General features: G+C 36.7%; 1 protein-coding gene across 1 annotated transcript; it reads right to left on the bottom strand.

Annotated features, from left to right (window-relative positions):
• Positions 1-7,784: 7,784 nt before the first annotated feature.
• On the bottom strand, positions 7,785-10,971 carry LOC148014226 (RPM1-interacting protein 4-like). The gene is made up of 3 exons (XM_087666886.1): positions 10,187-10,971; positions 8,925-9,098; positions 7,785-8,339 (listed from the first exon to the last, which is right to left on the bottom strand). Exons 1-3 carry the CDS (start codon positions 10,622-10,624, stop codon positions 8,292-8,294), a joined length of 660 nt encoding a protein of 219 aa, XP_087523012.1. The 5' UTR covers positions 10,625-10,971; the 3' UTR covers positions 7,785-8,291.
• Positions 10,972-15,040: the final 4,069 nt, after the last annotated feature.

Genomic DNA, 15,040 nt, shown 5'->3' with positions numbered 1-15,040 from the left:
GAATCCCAAGAGTTCTCCATCACTATGCCAACTTAAAGAAAGTAAAGAAACTTCTTCAAGACTTCATCAATATGTAGGAGAAGTTTAAAAAAGTCAAACTATATGAGTGCTCAAGACCCAGCAATAAAGGGATTGAAGCTTTGGAAGCTTGAAGGATTGCGAGAGTATAACCCAAAGTAGAAAAGATTTTTGGAGGTTACCGAGCTCATAGAGAGCACGGGGGATTCACTAGTAGTAATATGGAGACGTCACTTGCGTGCAATAAATATATGAAAATACCCCTTATCTACCCCTATTTATGGGACCTTACCTTATAAAATGTACCTTCCTTCCCTCAAATAACCCCCCTCCCTTGCACTCACGTGGTACCATACCATAAACCCTAGTGGAACCCCCGGGATAGAGAGTGCGATTAAGGTAAAAAAGATGAACATAAGAGAACCTTAGTTCTCCAAGAATGTTAAGAAAATGCAAGACCTTGGAAATCCTAGGAAAACTCCCAAGCCTAGGAAGAGTAAACCCAAGGATTGTTGTAGGGATTGCTTGTTATGATAAATTCCATTTTTAATTTTTGCATTTAAGGATTGATTAATACACCATGAAATAATGTGTTTGTGTTTGTAACATTTAGAATTTTGATTGAATCTTAACAATGGCAGGTTGTTATGGTTTGCTATAGACCTCCCCCAATGCTAAAAGTGCAAACCACCCTACACTAAGGGGATTTATTTAACTACATCAATAGCGAGGATTAGACCTATTTTCAAGAGGTCTCTCTAGGGGAGGGCATTAGGTTAAGAGACAATAAGGATGCTAGGGGGGTTTGGCCATAAATTTCTTATGTGCCAAGGACCCCTACTGGTCTTCTTAGAAGGCCCTATTACTGGTTAATGGTAGGAACTTGGTGGGTTATAATTTTGGATTTGTCCTTATAGATAGGAAAAAATATTGTAATAACAAACCCTTTAAGATGAATAAATGACTATTGATAAGAATTGCTTTACTTTTTTGAGGGTTGTGATTTTAATTTACATGAATCAATCTTGTGTTTCAAGGTTAATTAAGAAACTACTTTTACATGTTCACATAAATGTGGTAGATAATTAGATAACTAAAGAATGTGTATCTCAAAAAGGAGAGTGGGAGGACAGAACCCTCGATGGGTTTGTCCTAAGGGTAGATGGTCTCCATTAGCTAGGAGCTTCTCTTGAAAGCTATGTTACTTATGAAATCTCATGTTAACCAATTAGAAAATTTAGTAGAACCTTGACTATGTGTCATTTTAGGGGATTAGAGTGAGACTATATCCTCTCTTTAAACCAAGTGCAACACAATTCCACTTTGGTTTGAGTATTTTGTGTAAAGCAAACACTTGAAGACTAATGCTAGAAGACCATTAGGTGACCTTAGTTGATGTAGGGACTTGGATTGAACTTGATCCAGAATGGCCAAAAATTCCCTTGCAAGGTGTACTTGATTGAACATAGGTAACAAACTCCATGATATCCCAAGGAGTTCCAGACAATGTCACATAGAAATATCACTTGATGGACCATATAAATTCATGCCATTGAGGGGTCTTCAATCGTGCAAACATGTCACATGCCTCCTCTGCATCTTTGCTTTGATTTTTCAATTAGTGGAACACCACCCTTATATCGACCAACATTAGGGTTGGGGTTATGTCATTTATCTAGGGTAGCAACCCATTTGCATTTTAGTGTTTATTCCTTTAATGTTAAGGTTCCCACAACGTGAATTAGAGTTTGCATCCTCTCTTAGGTGTCTTATCCACTTTGTGGGCTCCAGGCTAGTCAATCCTTGAAGCATGCATGCACCTTAGCCTCATTGGACTTGGGCTACTCTATTGCAATTACATTTCCATGTGCACAATCCACACAATAGTTGCAAGTATGTTCAGGGATTTTATTATATGTAAGTCCTTCCTATCACATGTGTTTAAGGTCTATCTTAATAATATTTATTTGTAAATATTTCTTCAATAAAATATACCTATTTTCTATTTAATTTATCAACAACCCCTTTTTATGGCATCCTTCTATATGTGAAAAAATATATAAAAATGATATTTTTAAACCCCTTCTTTTGAAATATGCTTACATATTTTTGAGTGACTCCCACCTTCCCTTCCTCTAAACCCCCCCCCCCCCCCCCCCAACCCCCCCCAAAGTGGGTGTAATAAATACAACTATGTAGGTAATAAATATAATGTGCACGAGAGTAAGCCTGGCTCTCATAAAATAACACAACCATGATAATACCAGACCATGAGTACAAAAATAATACAAGTTCCTAAGTTCCCAAAAATAATACACTAAAGCTCTGAAAATTAATATCCTTTCAAAAATATTTTTCAACATGTGATTTGACTTTGCCTTCTCAAAAGTGAGAGGGAAGGGGAGGGGAGAGGAGCTAAATTACATTGCTTTATAGGTGCTATATCAACTCACTCTCAAATGGGTCCTAGCATAGAGCATTATGTATCTCTAATTTAGTTGCACACAAGCTATCTATTCTACATTCACATAGCACAAAAAAATGTTGGTAGCCTCATAAAGCCGATTAATCACCTACCATTAGAGTAGCTCTACAAGATTTCACATTGCTCCTCATCATCTAATATTGGTTGGATAATGAGAGACTATGCTTCCCCTTCCTTGTACACATAGGATTTTTGCTCTTTTTCATTTTTGTCATCACCACCTTTCTTTTTGTAGTTACTTTACTAGTGTCGTCACCTTCCTTTTTCTAGTTACCTTATTACTACCCAAGCATATTTGTGAAGGGCACTAAAGTACATGAAAACCCTCAAAAAGCTTTACTCTTGTGAAAACCCATGGTTTATTGCACAACAATGCCTCATCTTTCATCTCCCCCCTATATTTTCATTTTATGAGTGTGATTCACACACCAATCAGATGAACTTTGTTAGCATTCAGTGTTTTCATGCATGTCATCTCGATTGTGAGCTTCATTAAAAGTCTAATGAAGACACGTAAGCCTTTATTGTTTGTGCATTTGCATTTTAGTTTCTAGCATCATCACATTTTGTTTAGCCCTATTCACACTATGCATAGCATTCTTAGTTTGTGATTGCATTACATATCCTTGTGCACTTTCAAATAATATCAAAGTCAAATAAAGGAACCAAAGATACTACAAAGAGAAGACCTTCACAAAGTGCTACTATCACTCCTAAAGTAGTGTTTTCAACGTAGCAAGCCTTCCTACTGCTTGGTGAATAGAGAATGCAACCTTTCAAGTATTCATGCCACCTTCTCTAGCTGTGAAGTCCCTTATGTAGTTGGCTACCCACTTGTGTTTTCTTATGTTTTTTGTATCTATCTTAAAAACTTAATACATCAATAGTTTGTTGGTATAGTTGGCAAGATAGGGTGCATTCTTTATATGACAAAGACCACGAGGTCTAATGAAGCAATGATCAACCTCATGAATATTGATGTTATGAACACTAAGGTTGAGAGGATCAACACGAAGGCTAATCTAACCATGGATATTGAGGGATTTATTCTAACCAAAGAGATAGGGTATGAAATTGTGGTTTGCCTCCCAAAGAAGGAAAAGTTGGATGGCCCCAACTATGTCTTATGGTCATGCAAGGTGGAGTGCATCCTTGATCTCTTTAGTCTAGTGGGATTGTCATTGCCCCCATACCCTATCCCAAGATGGATTTCCCATCAGATCAATAGCTCTTCAAGAAGCTCTTTGGGACTGCCTCAACTCTTAATCTCAATCTTTCCTCTTTATGACTTGCAATAACTTTGTACTTGTCCCCCCTAGAGGATCTCTCCACCATCATAGATGTTTGGACCTAGATCTTTTTCCATGTTATGACATGAGACTCTACAATTTGTGTAAGCAACCAAGAAAACGGATGTATTCTGTGTATAATTTTCTCTATACAAGATTGCAAATGTTACTATTTACGTTTTTTTCTTTTTGAAGATGTACTATGTGTATAGTTTTCTCTATATAGGATCCAATGTGAAACTTTTTTATGGTTTTTCTCTTAAGCTCTTTTTTAAGGCAATGAAAGGATCATACTCTAACCTAGTTTCTACTCATTCCATCCAAAATTTCCCAATTTGTTTGTCTTAAGCTATTCGTGTGTATTTCAGAGTATATATGCCTTTTTTAATCATTGAGCAAGGGATTAGTTCCTTTCAAGCATTCATAACCTCATATGGTGCCACAATCGATGATCCTAAAGTATCCTAACATTTCTTGGAGTAGCCATGATTTCTCTAGCTAGAGAACAAACACTCAATCATTTCAAGCACTCACAAACTCCTATTCTTACATACAATGAGTACAAAATCCAACAACCACAAAGAACGTGGATAATCATTGGTCTAATATAATGATAAATATTGTAGTTTCACAATTGCAATGGGACTTTAATAGGTTAATTCTTATTCTTTAAAGAGCTTTCCCCTCCACTTTAATGGCACAAGCTACCTCACATAGTGAATAGGAACTCATCAAACCTATCTTTCTCACTATAGTCTATCCATCAAAGGAGCTTGATGGCCTCACATTTCAAGGTATGATCACCATTCCATGCTCTCAAACACCCTAATATAAATCTTTTAATAGATAAGATGGTAATTAAGAGATGCTTCATTTTTATAAAAAGACATCTAATCTTGTTCATAGTCTCTCACTCTCTCCCTCTTACTCTCTTTCTCTCTATGGAATTTAATAGTCACCTTAAGCTCATTGTGATGTGTAAAGTAGAAAGGAAGAAGAAGAAGAAGAGAAGAGTAAGTAATGACTAGAGGCCTCACTTATCAATCCATCACTTTCTCCCTACCATACACGCTCTCCCTCATTCTCCCAAGGTTTGGCTATGGTGGATGCAAGAAGGGGGAAAACATAAGCAAGAACCCAAAGATGACACATACAAGAATGAGACCTTCTCATTGTTTTACACATTATATACACAAGCTTTATGGAGTGAATAGCCTCAACCTTTGGCCTCTATCATTTCCAATCATCCATTCCATTGCATGCCATTTGGGCCCACTTAAGATTTATGGCTTTGACTTTTACTTGACCCATAGACTTGCCTACAAAATTATATTATATGTAGGCCTTACATTCACTACTAAGGGAGATTTGGACTCCTTTTTGGGGTTTTAAGCTCTTTGGAATATTCCATGAGAATAAATGGGGCTGAGGCTACCTACCATTATGAAACTTTTGAGGCTACTTTTTCGTCAAGATGCCACAACTTGAGTATATAAACTCCAAATTTGCCAAAGGTTGGTATGCTCTCATGGCACTACATGTCCACCAATTAAAACCTTAAGGCATTATTATCTAGTATAGGATTTTATACATATGACAAGAAGATGTGTTGGAAACATAGTCTATCCAATGTTGTGCAAGTAGATAAGAACCAGTTTACATGTTTCAACAAGAGTGCAAGTGTAAGTGTTATGTGTGAAGTTAGTGACTTGGAGAGTATTTTATTAGTGTAAATGGGAGTTGTAGGAGCCTAATAAGAAGTATGACAAAAGAGTTTGTGTTAATAGACAAAGGAAACCAAGAAGTTTAGTGTGAAAAATGTTAAGTTTGACTTAAATGTCCAAAAACAAGAGTTCTAAGGTAAAAAGAAAGAACTAATGAAAAAAAGAAGAAGGAGATTAGCTACCATAGTTGCCTACTATGAAATGCATGACGTGAAAGGATGATGGTGCAACATGAAATGGAGCCTTGGAGGGCACCAAACAACATGAGATATAGCAAAAGAAAGCTAAGAAAAAGAACTCTCATACATAAACTCAAACTCATGAAAAGCTCTAGGAAAAGCAAGGGCCAAACTCAGGGAAACTTGCTATTATAAACAATGCATGGATTAGGATAGATTTGGGGCAGGGGGGATCGATAAGAGGGAGTTTCGAGGAGTTTACTAATATTTTAATAGGTAATGCAAGGCTGAACTAAAGTGATCCCAATGATCAAGATCTTTCTCAATGATCCAATGCCTTTCTCCCCTAGAGGCTTGCCCAAGATAGAGCTTTTTTATGCAATGTACTTTAGGGTTTCATCTTATACTATTGTAATAGGTCTTTTGGATTGTACCAAGTGGTCAAAATTTTTTCTTGATAAGATGTGTTGTGTGTCTTTCAAGAGCTCAAGGCCTCTCTAACCCCCCCACCCCCCCCCCCCCCCCCCCATCTTTTAATGGTATCAGAGTAGTGTGCAAGTCAGGAGCTATGAGCCACAAGCACAAGAGTTTACAAGGAAGCCTTTTTGTGGAGCATACTTGTAGATATTTCTCTCATAAAATCTCAAATTTGACTAGCCATCTTCACAAGCTTGCAATGCTCAAGGGAGTGTATCATACCTTTGATCTTTATTTGTGCAGTTAGATTCACATTTTTGATGTGTTTAAGTTGGCAAGTGTTGCCTAGTATTACAAAAGGGTATTTTATGATTTCCTTCGACTTCGTAACAATAATCTAACATTTATGAGTCTAAATGTAAAAGAAATTATATTTAATTTTGATATTCTAGTGTGATAATAAGATTGCAATTTTAATGTGACACTAGAAACCAAGGTCCTGTATTACTATTTGAATATAAAAATATATGCCATACAATGTGATTTCAATCTAAAGCCAATGATGTTAGGGGGTGCTACATCAACAACAAGGATTTCATGATTTTAATTTAACTTTTAACTACTCTATTGTACTATCCTATAAGCACGTTGGCATGAAATGCAAGCATGTTGCACCAAGATGCACTAAATGAAACCTATTCTCTAAATTGATTTTAATTAGATACTTTACCACAATAGCATACAAGCTTGTTGATGCAAGATCTAGGCATGCTACCCCAAACTTTGCTAAACTCAATGCGTTAAACTAAATATATTTATTAACTTTATTAATTTTTGGCTACATATTACACTAGCCCACAAGCATGTTTCTACAAGATGCATGAATTACATGTGCTAAACAATACCCTATTAGAAAATTCTTTGTCATTAATCACTTTATTACATTAGCCTACAAGCATGTTGGTGCAAAATGCAAGCATGTTATGCCAAGAGGCATTAAGCTTAGAATAGAAATTAAATTTAGTACTATACTTTATTCTACCTATGTATTATTGGAGTTGACTAGATGTCATGCTAAGGAGCAAGTACTTAATCAAGTGCTCAAACTTTGTAGCCACTTGTTTCTACATATGGTAGAAAAGGATTCTTATGTGATGGAATATGAAGAACTAAGACGTGTTTATGTAAGGAAGTAGATCTTATGTCTTTTATTAGTAGAAATAAATGTAGCTACTATGTATTATGGGAATGCAAACTTGTTTAATGGAAGAGAATGTGAAGGACTCCATGGTGTAAATTTTTGTACTTAAAATTTGGAGACAATACTATCAAAAAATCAATGACATTAATAAAACGGGTTTTACAAGTGCATCTTGGTAGAAACCTATCGTTCTATGAAGTGAAAAGTGCCATTTAATTTTTGAAAATGTGATAATGCAATGGACTTTTAATTACCCCTAAAGCATAGATAAATAATTATTTCAAAGCAATGCACTCCATACTAGGTAACTCAAGTGGAAGCATTCTAATAAACACGACATGAGTTAAATAAAAACATGAATAGCACATTACAACACATGGCTCCTCATTTATTCCCTAAATGCACTCCTTACTAGGTAATTCAAGTGCAAGAATGCTAATAAACACTACATGAGTTAAATGCAAACATGAATAACATATTACAACACATGGCTCCTCATTTATGCCCTAAATCTAATGATACATCTATGTTGCACCATATGTGATACAATCTATTTATTGTTGAATGTGCATCGAGATAGCCTCTCTCAAGTCATAGTGCACAACTTGGTTTTTTCAATATAGCTTTTTGTTACAAGGAGATACATCATTATGTATAATGGAGTTTTGAAAACCTATTATGAAGGTATCAAATAAAGGGCTTGGAAACATACGGTGTCTTTAAAATCTCTCTAAGTGAAATGTGGACTTTTTGTTTCAAAAATAATGAAGAATACTAGAAATGTATGGTGAAATATCATTGCCTCGCACAAATGGCTTAGTAACATATATTGCTTGTCATAGATTCTGCAAGTGTTATTGGAAATCCTTGAATGTAGAGCCCATGGATGTAGCCAATGGAGGTTTTTAATGAATAATACGTGAAAGAAGCTAGTCATAAAAAAATAAGTGACTTACACATAGAAGACTTCATTGATATTCATTCTCTCACAAGTGTTCCACTGAAGCAACACCATCTTGATGGAGTCTGGGATAAGAGAACAAAAGAAACTATAACTAAAGAAGTTAAGAAACATTCATCTCTTACTATTTCAAGCTTTGTTGTAGAGAATATAAGTAATCAAGGTTGAGGGAATATGAGTAGAACATTATGCTATCCAATTACTTATTAATAGTCAAAACAAGGCACATGTGAAGTTCATGTGCTACTCATGATGCTTTTGCAATGTGCACACAAGAAATGTGTGTGCATAAGCAATTTTATTATGGAAAAGCATGAGTGAACATTTTAGCCAACTGTCATCTACATGTGAAATATAGAATTAGACATCAGCTCTCAATTGTTAGAAAGCTTATTTCCTAAACCACAATGTTAATAGTGATTGTGATTCAACAATTTGGGAAATACCGAGAAGTTTACACTATTTGTTGCTCAATGTTTATAACTTAACTTCCTAAATAATTCTACCTTGAAAATTGTGTGCCATTATGATCTATATTTTTTTTTACAATGGAAAAGTTACATTGTGACTTAAACTTAAAAGGAAGAAATATGTTCTAAATTAACACAATTCAAACATTTGTCTCCAAAAGTGAAATATTTTGAATTTACCTTTGGTGTTATTTGCTCATAATTTGGTGCTCCTCTTGCACTCTTAGGCAATGATTTGTCCATTGGTGATGCACAAGATCCATCTTTCTTTTCTTGTTGTAGTTTACTGAATATGAGAGTATACTCTTGTGGGTTCTTTATGTCCCAATCACCAAATTTAGGAAATGAGATAGGCTGCAAGTATCATCAAGCTCAAATGTTTTACCACTTAACAAATCTCAAAGTAAGTAATAATGATCCATAATCGAACTAAGTGAGAAGGATATAGGATCTAAGTTTGATCAAGCTCAAACCATTTACCACTTAAATGTCTTGAGACAAGTAGCAACATCCAAAGTCCAATTAAGCTACTTTCCTCATCCATTATATTTTTTATATTTTAAATAAAAACATCCATACATGACCATTGAGCCTTCAATAAAGTTCCGACCTTATGGCTTTGGGAACAATGATGTTACTTTTGAGAAAATATAAAGGTAGAAGAAATTTGGAGAGATTAGTCATATCTATTTTTAAAGTCTCCTTGGCTTCTCTCTCTCTCTCTCTCTCGCTCTCTCTCTCTCTCTCTCTCTCTCTCTCTCTCTCTCTCTCTCTCTCTCTCTCTCTCTCTCTCTCTCTCTCTCTCTCTCTCTCTCTCTCTCTCGTAGCAATACATAGGTAGATCAAAGGCAAATGATATACTCAAGCAACAACTAAATATGCATGATCATTTCCCTAATCATAGTTGCATACCTCGAGCAATATTCATGACCATAGATTCTTAAGGATAAGCATAAGCATAATTGTTTCCTAAAGAACAAGCATAAGTATAGAAGTTTCATAACCATAGGTTTTTCTCAAGTGATGCATAATAAGTTTTTGACATTTTCTAATGTGGGAAAGGGGCTTGTTATGTTGTTTTTCCTCATAGTGTTTAACATCATGAACTTCTTCACAGGAAGCACTACCATATCTAGCTAGGTAATATGGTTGGGGGCATGGGGCTAGCGGGTTGAGATACAATTAAAGGGGCTCTTTTGCCTTGTTTTTCCCTACAATGTTTAATATCATGAGCTTCTTCCTGCAATGTTTAATATCTCAAGCTTCTTCCTGGAAGATACTGCCATACCTAGCTAGGTGTGGTTGGGGGTGTGCAACCGCAACTAGCTAGGTATGTGGTCTCTCCCTTGCAAAAGCTCATAACATTGTAAAAGCTCATGACATTGTGGAAATTCACGCTGTGAAAATTATAGCGGGAATTTGTGTAAAAGCCAAATACTTACATTCTCATGTGATCGAGGACTTTGTGTCGATCGTTTGGGGGCATGATGCCCGCTGTTTGACAAGTAATGAGGGCGAAGAGCCTTCCTCTCGCTCTTGACGTCTTCTGAATGTTCAGAGCCAGGAGGATTCGTGGATTTGCTGTGAGATCTACTGTGCAGATCACTGTTATGGTTATCGTTGTGATCATGTGAACCATTCATGGTGGTGGGTTTTCTCATGGGAATCCGGGGGTCCGTTGATGGCGGCTTGATGGGAGGCGTCGATCTATCGGATGGAGGAGGATCATCAGCGGGCTTGAAACTGTTAAGCCGGTCTGCTTTGATTTTGTCGAAGATGAGGGTGTATGTGGAGCTGCCATCGCTGTCGTCTCTGTCCCAGTCGCCGAACTTGGGCACTTGCGCTATGCGCTGATTAGTATTAAGACTAGTACGAGTCATTCGGCTGCTACTCTATACTAATCCAAGTGCGGATGTAGATAGGCGGTGTTATAATGATCAAGCAGTACACACAGGCATGGCGACGAGATATGAGTGAGGGAGAGAGAGAGAGAGGCCAACCGTGAGTAGAAGTCTCACAGTATTTTGATATATATTGGAATGAGAGAGAGAGAGAGAGAGAGAGAGAGAGAGAGGCAAATCGCGACTTATATGAGTCCCTAGAGAATTGATTGGCGACTTATATGAGTAACTAGACTGGTCCTAGAGCATTGCAGGCCTCTCTCTCTCTCTCTCTCTAGTGTGTCTCTCTCTGTGTGAGGAGACCTGGCGCTCTCTCTCTCTCTATATATATAGTGTGTCTCTCCCTGTGTGAGAAGACCTGGCTCTCTCTCTCTCTCTCTCAAGAGCCGGCTCTCTCTCTCTCTCTCTCTATCTGTGGAATGAGAAAATTGACTACCCAGAGGATGCTTCTTCTTCAGACTTCTTCTCCTCCCTCCCTCTCTCTCTCTCTCTCTGTGTGAGAAGACCTGGCTCTCTCTCTCTCTCTCTCTCTCTCTCTCTCTCTCTCTCTCTCTATATATATATATATATATATATATATATATATATATATATAGTGTGTGTGTGTGTGTGTGTGTGTCTCTCCCTGTGTGAGAAGACCTGGCGCTCTCTCTCTCTCTCTCTCTCTCTCTCTCTCCACAGACGCGCTGATTTCCACGTTGGCTGCACGTCTTGGTGCTCAAGCACTCAAATTTTTGTGCCCTCCTCAGTCGAGAATTGAGATTCCACTTGCACTACACCCCATCGATCAATCCCTCCTTAACGCCGCTTCAATCCAATCCTCGCCTAGGATTCAGAATTGAGCTTCCACTTGCATCCATCTACAACCCAAACCCAATCGCTCCTTAGTCCACTTGACTCCAATCCTCGCCTAGGGTGTACATGCCAATAGATTGACATCCATTACTACATTATACTATCCCGTTATGCTCGTTTCCAAGTGAATTATATCAAAAAGATTTTAATAGTCTAACTACATGCATCATAGAATACTCAAAGTTAAAAGAAAATTGGAACATTTTGATATGTTTATTGCGTAGACCTAGTTATAAATGAAGGGTTGACAAAAGAGTGATAGTGAGAGGTCAATATCTAGAGTAACACTTGGGATTGCATTGTTTTAAGGTACTACAAAATCCAAAAAATCAAAAAATATATATGGCTCAAATGTTTAACTCAATAAACCTTAAATGTAACATAGAAGAATTTGTGACATAGCTTAAGTGACTTAAAAAAGATGCATCTTTAATTCAGAATAACCACTAAATCAAGGTGGGGTGTGTTTTCCTTTTTTTTTTTGGGGGCGGGGAGGGGGGGTATACCTAGATCATTTTGCTTAGTGTATGAGATTGTCACTACAAAAACAATGTGCACTTCATGCTCTAAGCTAGGCTTCACATAGTAAAAGTATCGTAAAGCATACATATTCTATACATACTCATTGCTATTTCTATGGGCCTAAGCAATAAATCATCATTTATAGAAACCTAGCTTTACTCTTTAAGGGAAATCCTACCCACAATTAAAGGTTTATGAGAAAAAGAAAAGTTACACACACATATATAGTTAGAGATTAATTTGTTCTAATAAGTGATATCATTAACTAGCAATAGGAAAAATGGTCAATGTTCTTCCTTCACATATTCAAGCCAATTAGTATTACATGAAACATGGCTTTCTCTTTCTCATAGTATTCTTTCAAAAGTGATGCAATAAACCCAAAATGCAAGGATGTTTTGAGGGTGTTTTGGTTGCACATCAAGTAAAGTGTGTACATACCAATCTTAATACACATTGACCTAGGTCAATGGCTTTTTAATGAATCTTTATTCTAAACATAGGCCAATCAATGTACGGAATATTCAAATTAAGATAGTTATTGATATACCACAATTGAAAATTGTAGTCTTTCACTAATTTACATGCCCTTGTAAGATACTCATTTTGTATAATCCATCTTGATTTCAAACAATGGCCCTAAATAAGTGAAAGAAGGCAAATTTGTGCACACATTAATCATGTAAGATAGTGCAAAATAAGATCAATAGATATACACATGAATGAGGTAACACCCCAAAATAAGTAAGAAAAGAATTGATACACATATGTATCAAATTGGGATGATAATTCCATCCTTGAACGTCTATCTCTTTAGCAAAGAGAGAGAGAGAGAGAGAGAGAGAGAGAGAGAGAGAGAGAGAGAGAGAGAGAGAGAGAGAAACTTGTGACTCTTCCCCTCCATCCACTTTACCATTGATGCATGCTCTAACTTCAAAGCCTCAATCCACAAAATTTTCAATCAATAGACTCAACTAATAAACTTGGTAATCTATCTTCCTTGAGTATGAAACTTTTTCAAATCTAAGGATGGATATTCTAACATTAACTTGGGTTGTGGGCAAGCAAAACAATTTGGAGCTTTTCTAGTTTTATCAATGTATATACATTATGACCTACATTTTCCATACAAATATTGTGCCTCAAGCCCCGAAAATTGGGCCCAATACAGACGCCTCTTTTTCCACCTTCTGTCCGTCCATAGCCTGGTGTGTAACCGGCCTAAAGCTCTTATATTTTGATTAGTTCAAAGTCTAATAAGTCTTTAAGCCTTCATGCATTTATGTGTGTGTGTGTGTGTGTGTGTGTGTGTGTGTGTGTACCTCTCTCTCTCTCTCTCTCTCTCTCTCTCTCTCTCTCTCTCTCTCTCTCTCTCTCTCTCTCTCCCCCCCAAGTCCCTTCTTGATTGATCAAGCCTTTACTTCTCTCCCCCCAAAAATCATACCCCACCTCCTCACTTACTTTTAAGCTATGGGGTTGAATTAATGGGTCCTACTCCTAATGGATACACTTATATACATATCCATTGTTGATCACATGGGACAAGACCTCAATTGATGATTCACTCTTTTTCTTTGTAGTTTAGTGTACTAGAAAGAAGATTTGAAAGCCACTCCATTCATCCTCTCTTATCTGTATCTAATACAGTCCCTCTACTATGCACCACTTGCACAAGATGCATCAATGCAAAGGAGAGTATAAAAGGGAATCAAGAAAGAAAACCTTACAAGTATATCAACTCCTCTTCAAGCAATAGATAATCACAAGCAGAGAGAGAGAGAGAGAGAGAGAGAGAGATGGGGTTCATTTTGACATATGTAAGATAGCACATGCATGAGAATGGGTTTTATATTGTAGTGGTGTTATAGAAAGTATATACACACCGGGGGGTGGGGTATCAAAATACCCAAAAATACATATGAGCACACACATGCTATGAGAGATTTCCATGTGGTAGCCCCTAAATAGGAGGTGTTGGACATGCTCACACCCCCACCCTTATAAGGTGCCACCAATGATCCCATGGTCTCAAATTTTTAGGGCCCACACAATAAGGAGAAGCCATGTATGAGCCTAGATATTGGTTGGTTCTAGACTTTTATGTTAGATGAGAACTATGTGATTGGATGGTTAAAATAGGTATATTTAGTTCTATCCTAAAATTTAGATGGAGTAAATGAGTAGATAACTCAAAGCACACAACATCAAGTTGTGGGGTATGAGTGATCACTTGATGAACCACTATCAATTCTTGCATTTTTGTAGGTGGCTCTATAATAGAGGTGTAAGTTGAGCACCCTAAACATTCCAATTACACCAACAAACAATTCTCTCATGCCCTACCTTATTGCGTATTTGGCGAAATTTGCCCCGTTTTGCTAAAAAAGATACTTCTATACCCCTTAACTTGTCCATAATCTTCTTATCCAACTTGCTAACTACTTTCTTTGTAGTAATTGATTTTTACTTGGGGGTCTATCTTTAGACTTTCTACTTTTTGCATTTTTCTTCTCATTTTCTTATTCTCATCATCTTTCTTACATACAAAATTCAAACTATCATTATCATCATATGTGTCATCCTCTTAATTAGAATTATTATCATTCTCACACTACTATAAAAAAGTTCCATAAGCAAGGCCAAGGACACAATTAGCATTGTTGTTAACATTGCTATGGTGGGTCGTTGATACCTAGTTGTCACCAATGTCTTGAATTACTTAACCACTTTAAAATATGTCACTTAAGTGATTTAAATTGGCTTTACTAAGGCTTGTTGCTTAAGTGATGGTTTTAGAAGAGAACAAAACCAAGACTCATTAGTGGGTATTAAAATGCATATCATTCATCTATATAAGATCATAATGCCAGAGAGAAGAATGGGCATTCTTTCAACAAAAGTGTGCAATAGGAAAGATTAGGAGGGGGAATGAATCACTGATACTTGATAAGAATGAAGGGAGCTTTCAATGTAGAAAAATTTGAAATTAGAGATTTATCAAGGCACTACAACAATAGA

This window comes from Lygodium microphyllum, chromosome 25, assembly GCF_053477565.2.
Source record: "Lygodium microphyllum isolate KBCC chromosome 25, Lygodium_microphyllum_v1.1.10, whole genome shotgun sequence".
Classification (NCBI taxonomy): Eukaryota; Viridiplantae; Streptophyta; class Polypodiopsida; order Schizaeales; family Lygodiaceae; genus Lygodium; species Lygodium microphyllum.
The sequence above is the reverse complement of the archived record's forward strand: the minus strand, read 5'-3'. Positions and strand labels throughout refer to the sequence as shown.

Bases quoted from the DNA above. Each gene is read 5' to 3' on its own strand.
- LOC148014226 (XM_087666886.1), bottom strand. From the start codon at position 10,624: ATGACTCGTACTAGTCTTAATACTAATCAGCGCATAGCGCAAGTGCCC. The intron at 9,099-10,186 runs GTAAGTATTTGG...TGATACTTGCAG, and splicing joins GTCCTCGATCACATGAGAAT to CCTATCTCATTTCCTAAATT. The intron at 8,340-8,924 runs GTAAATTCAAAA...CTCTTATCCCAG, and splicing joins ATGAGCAAATAACACCAAAG to ACTCCATCAAGATGGTGTTG.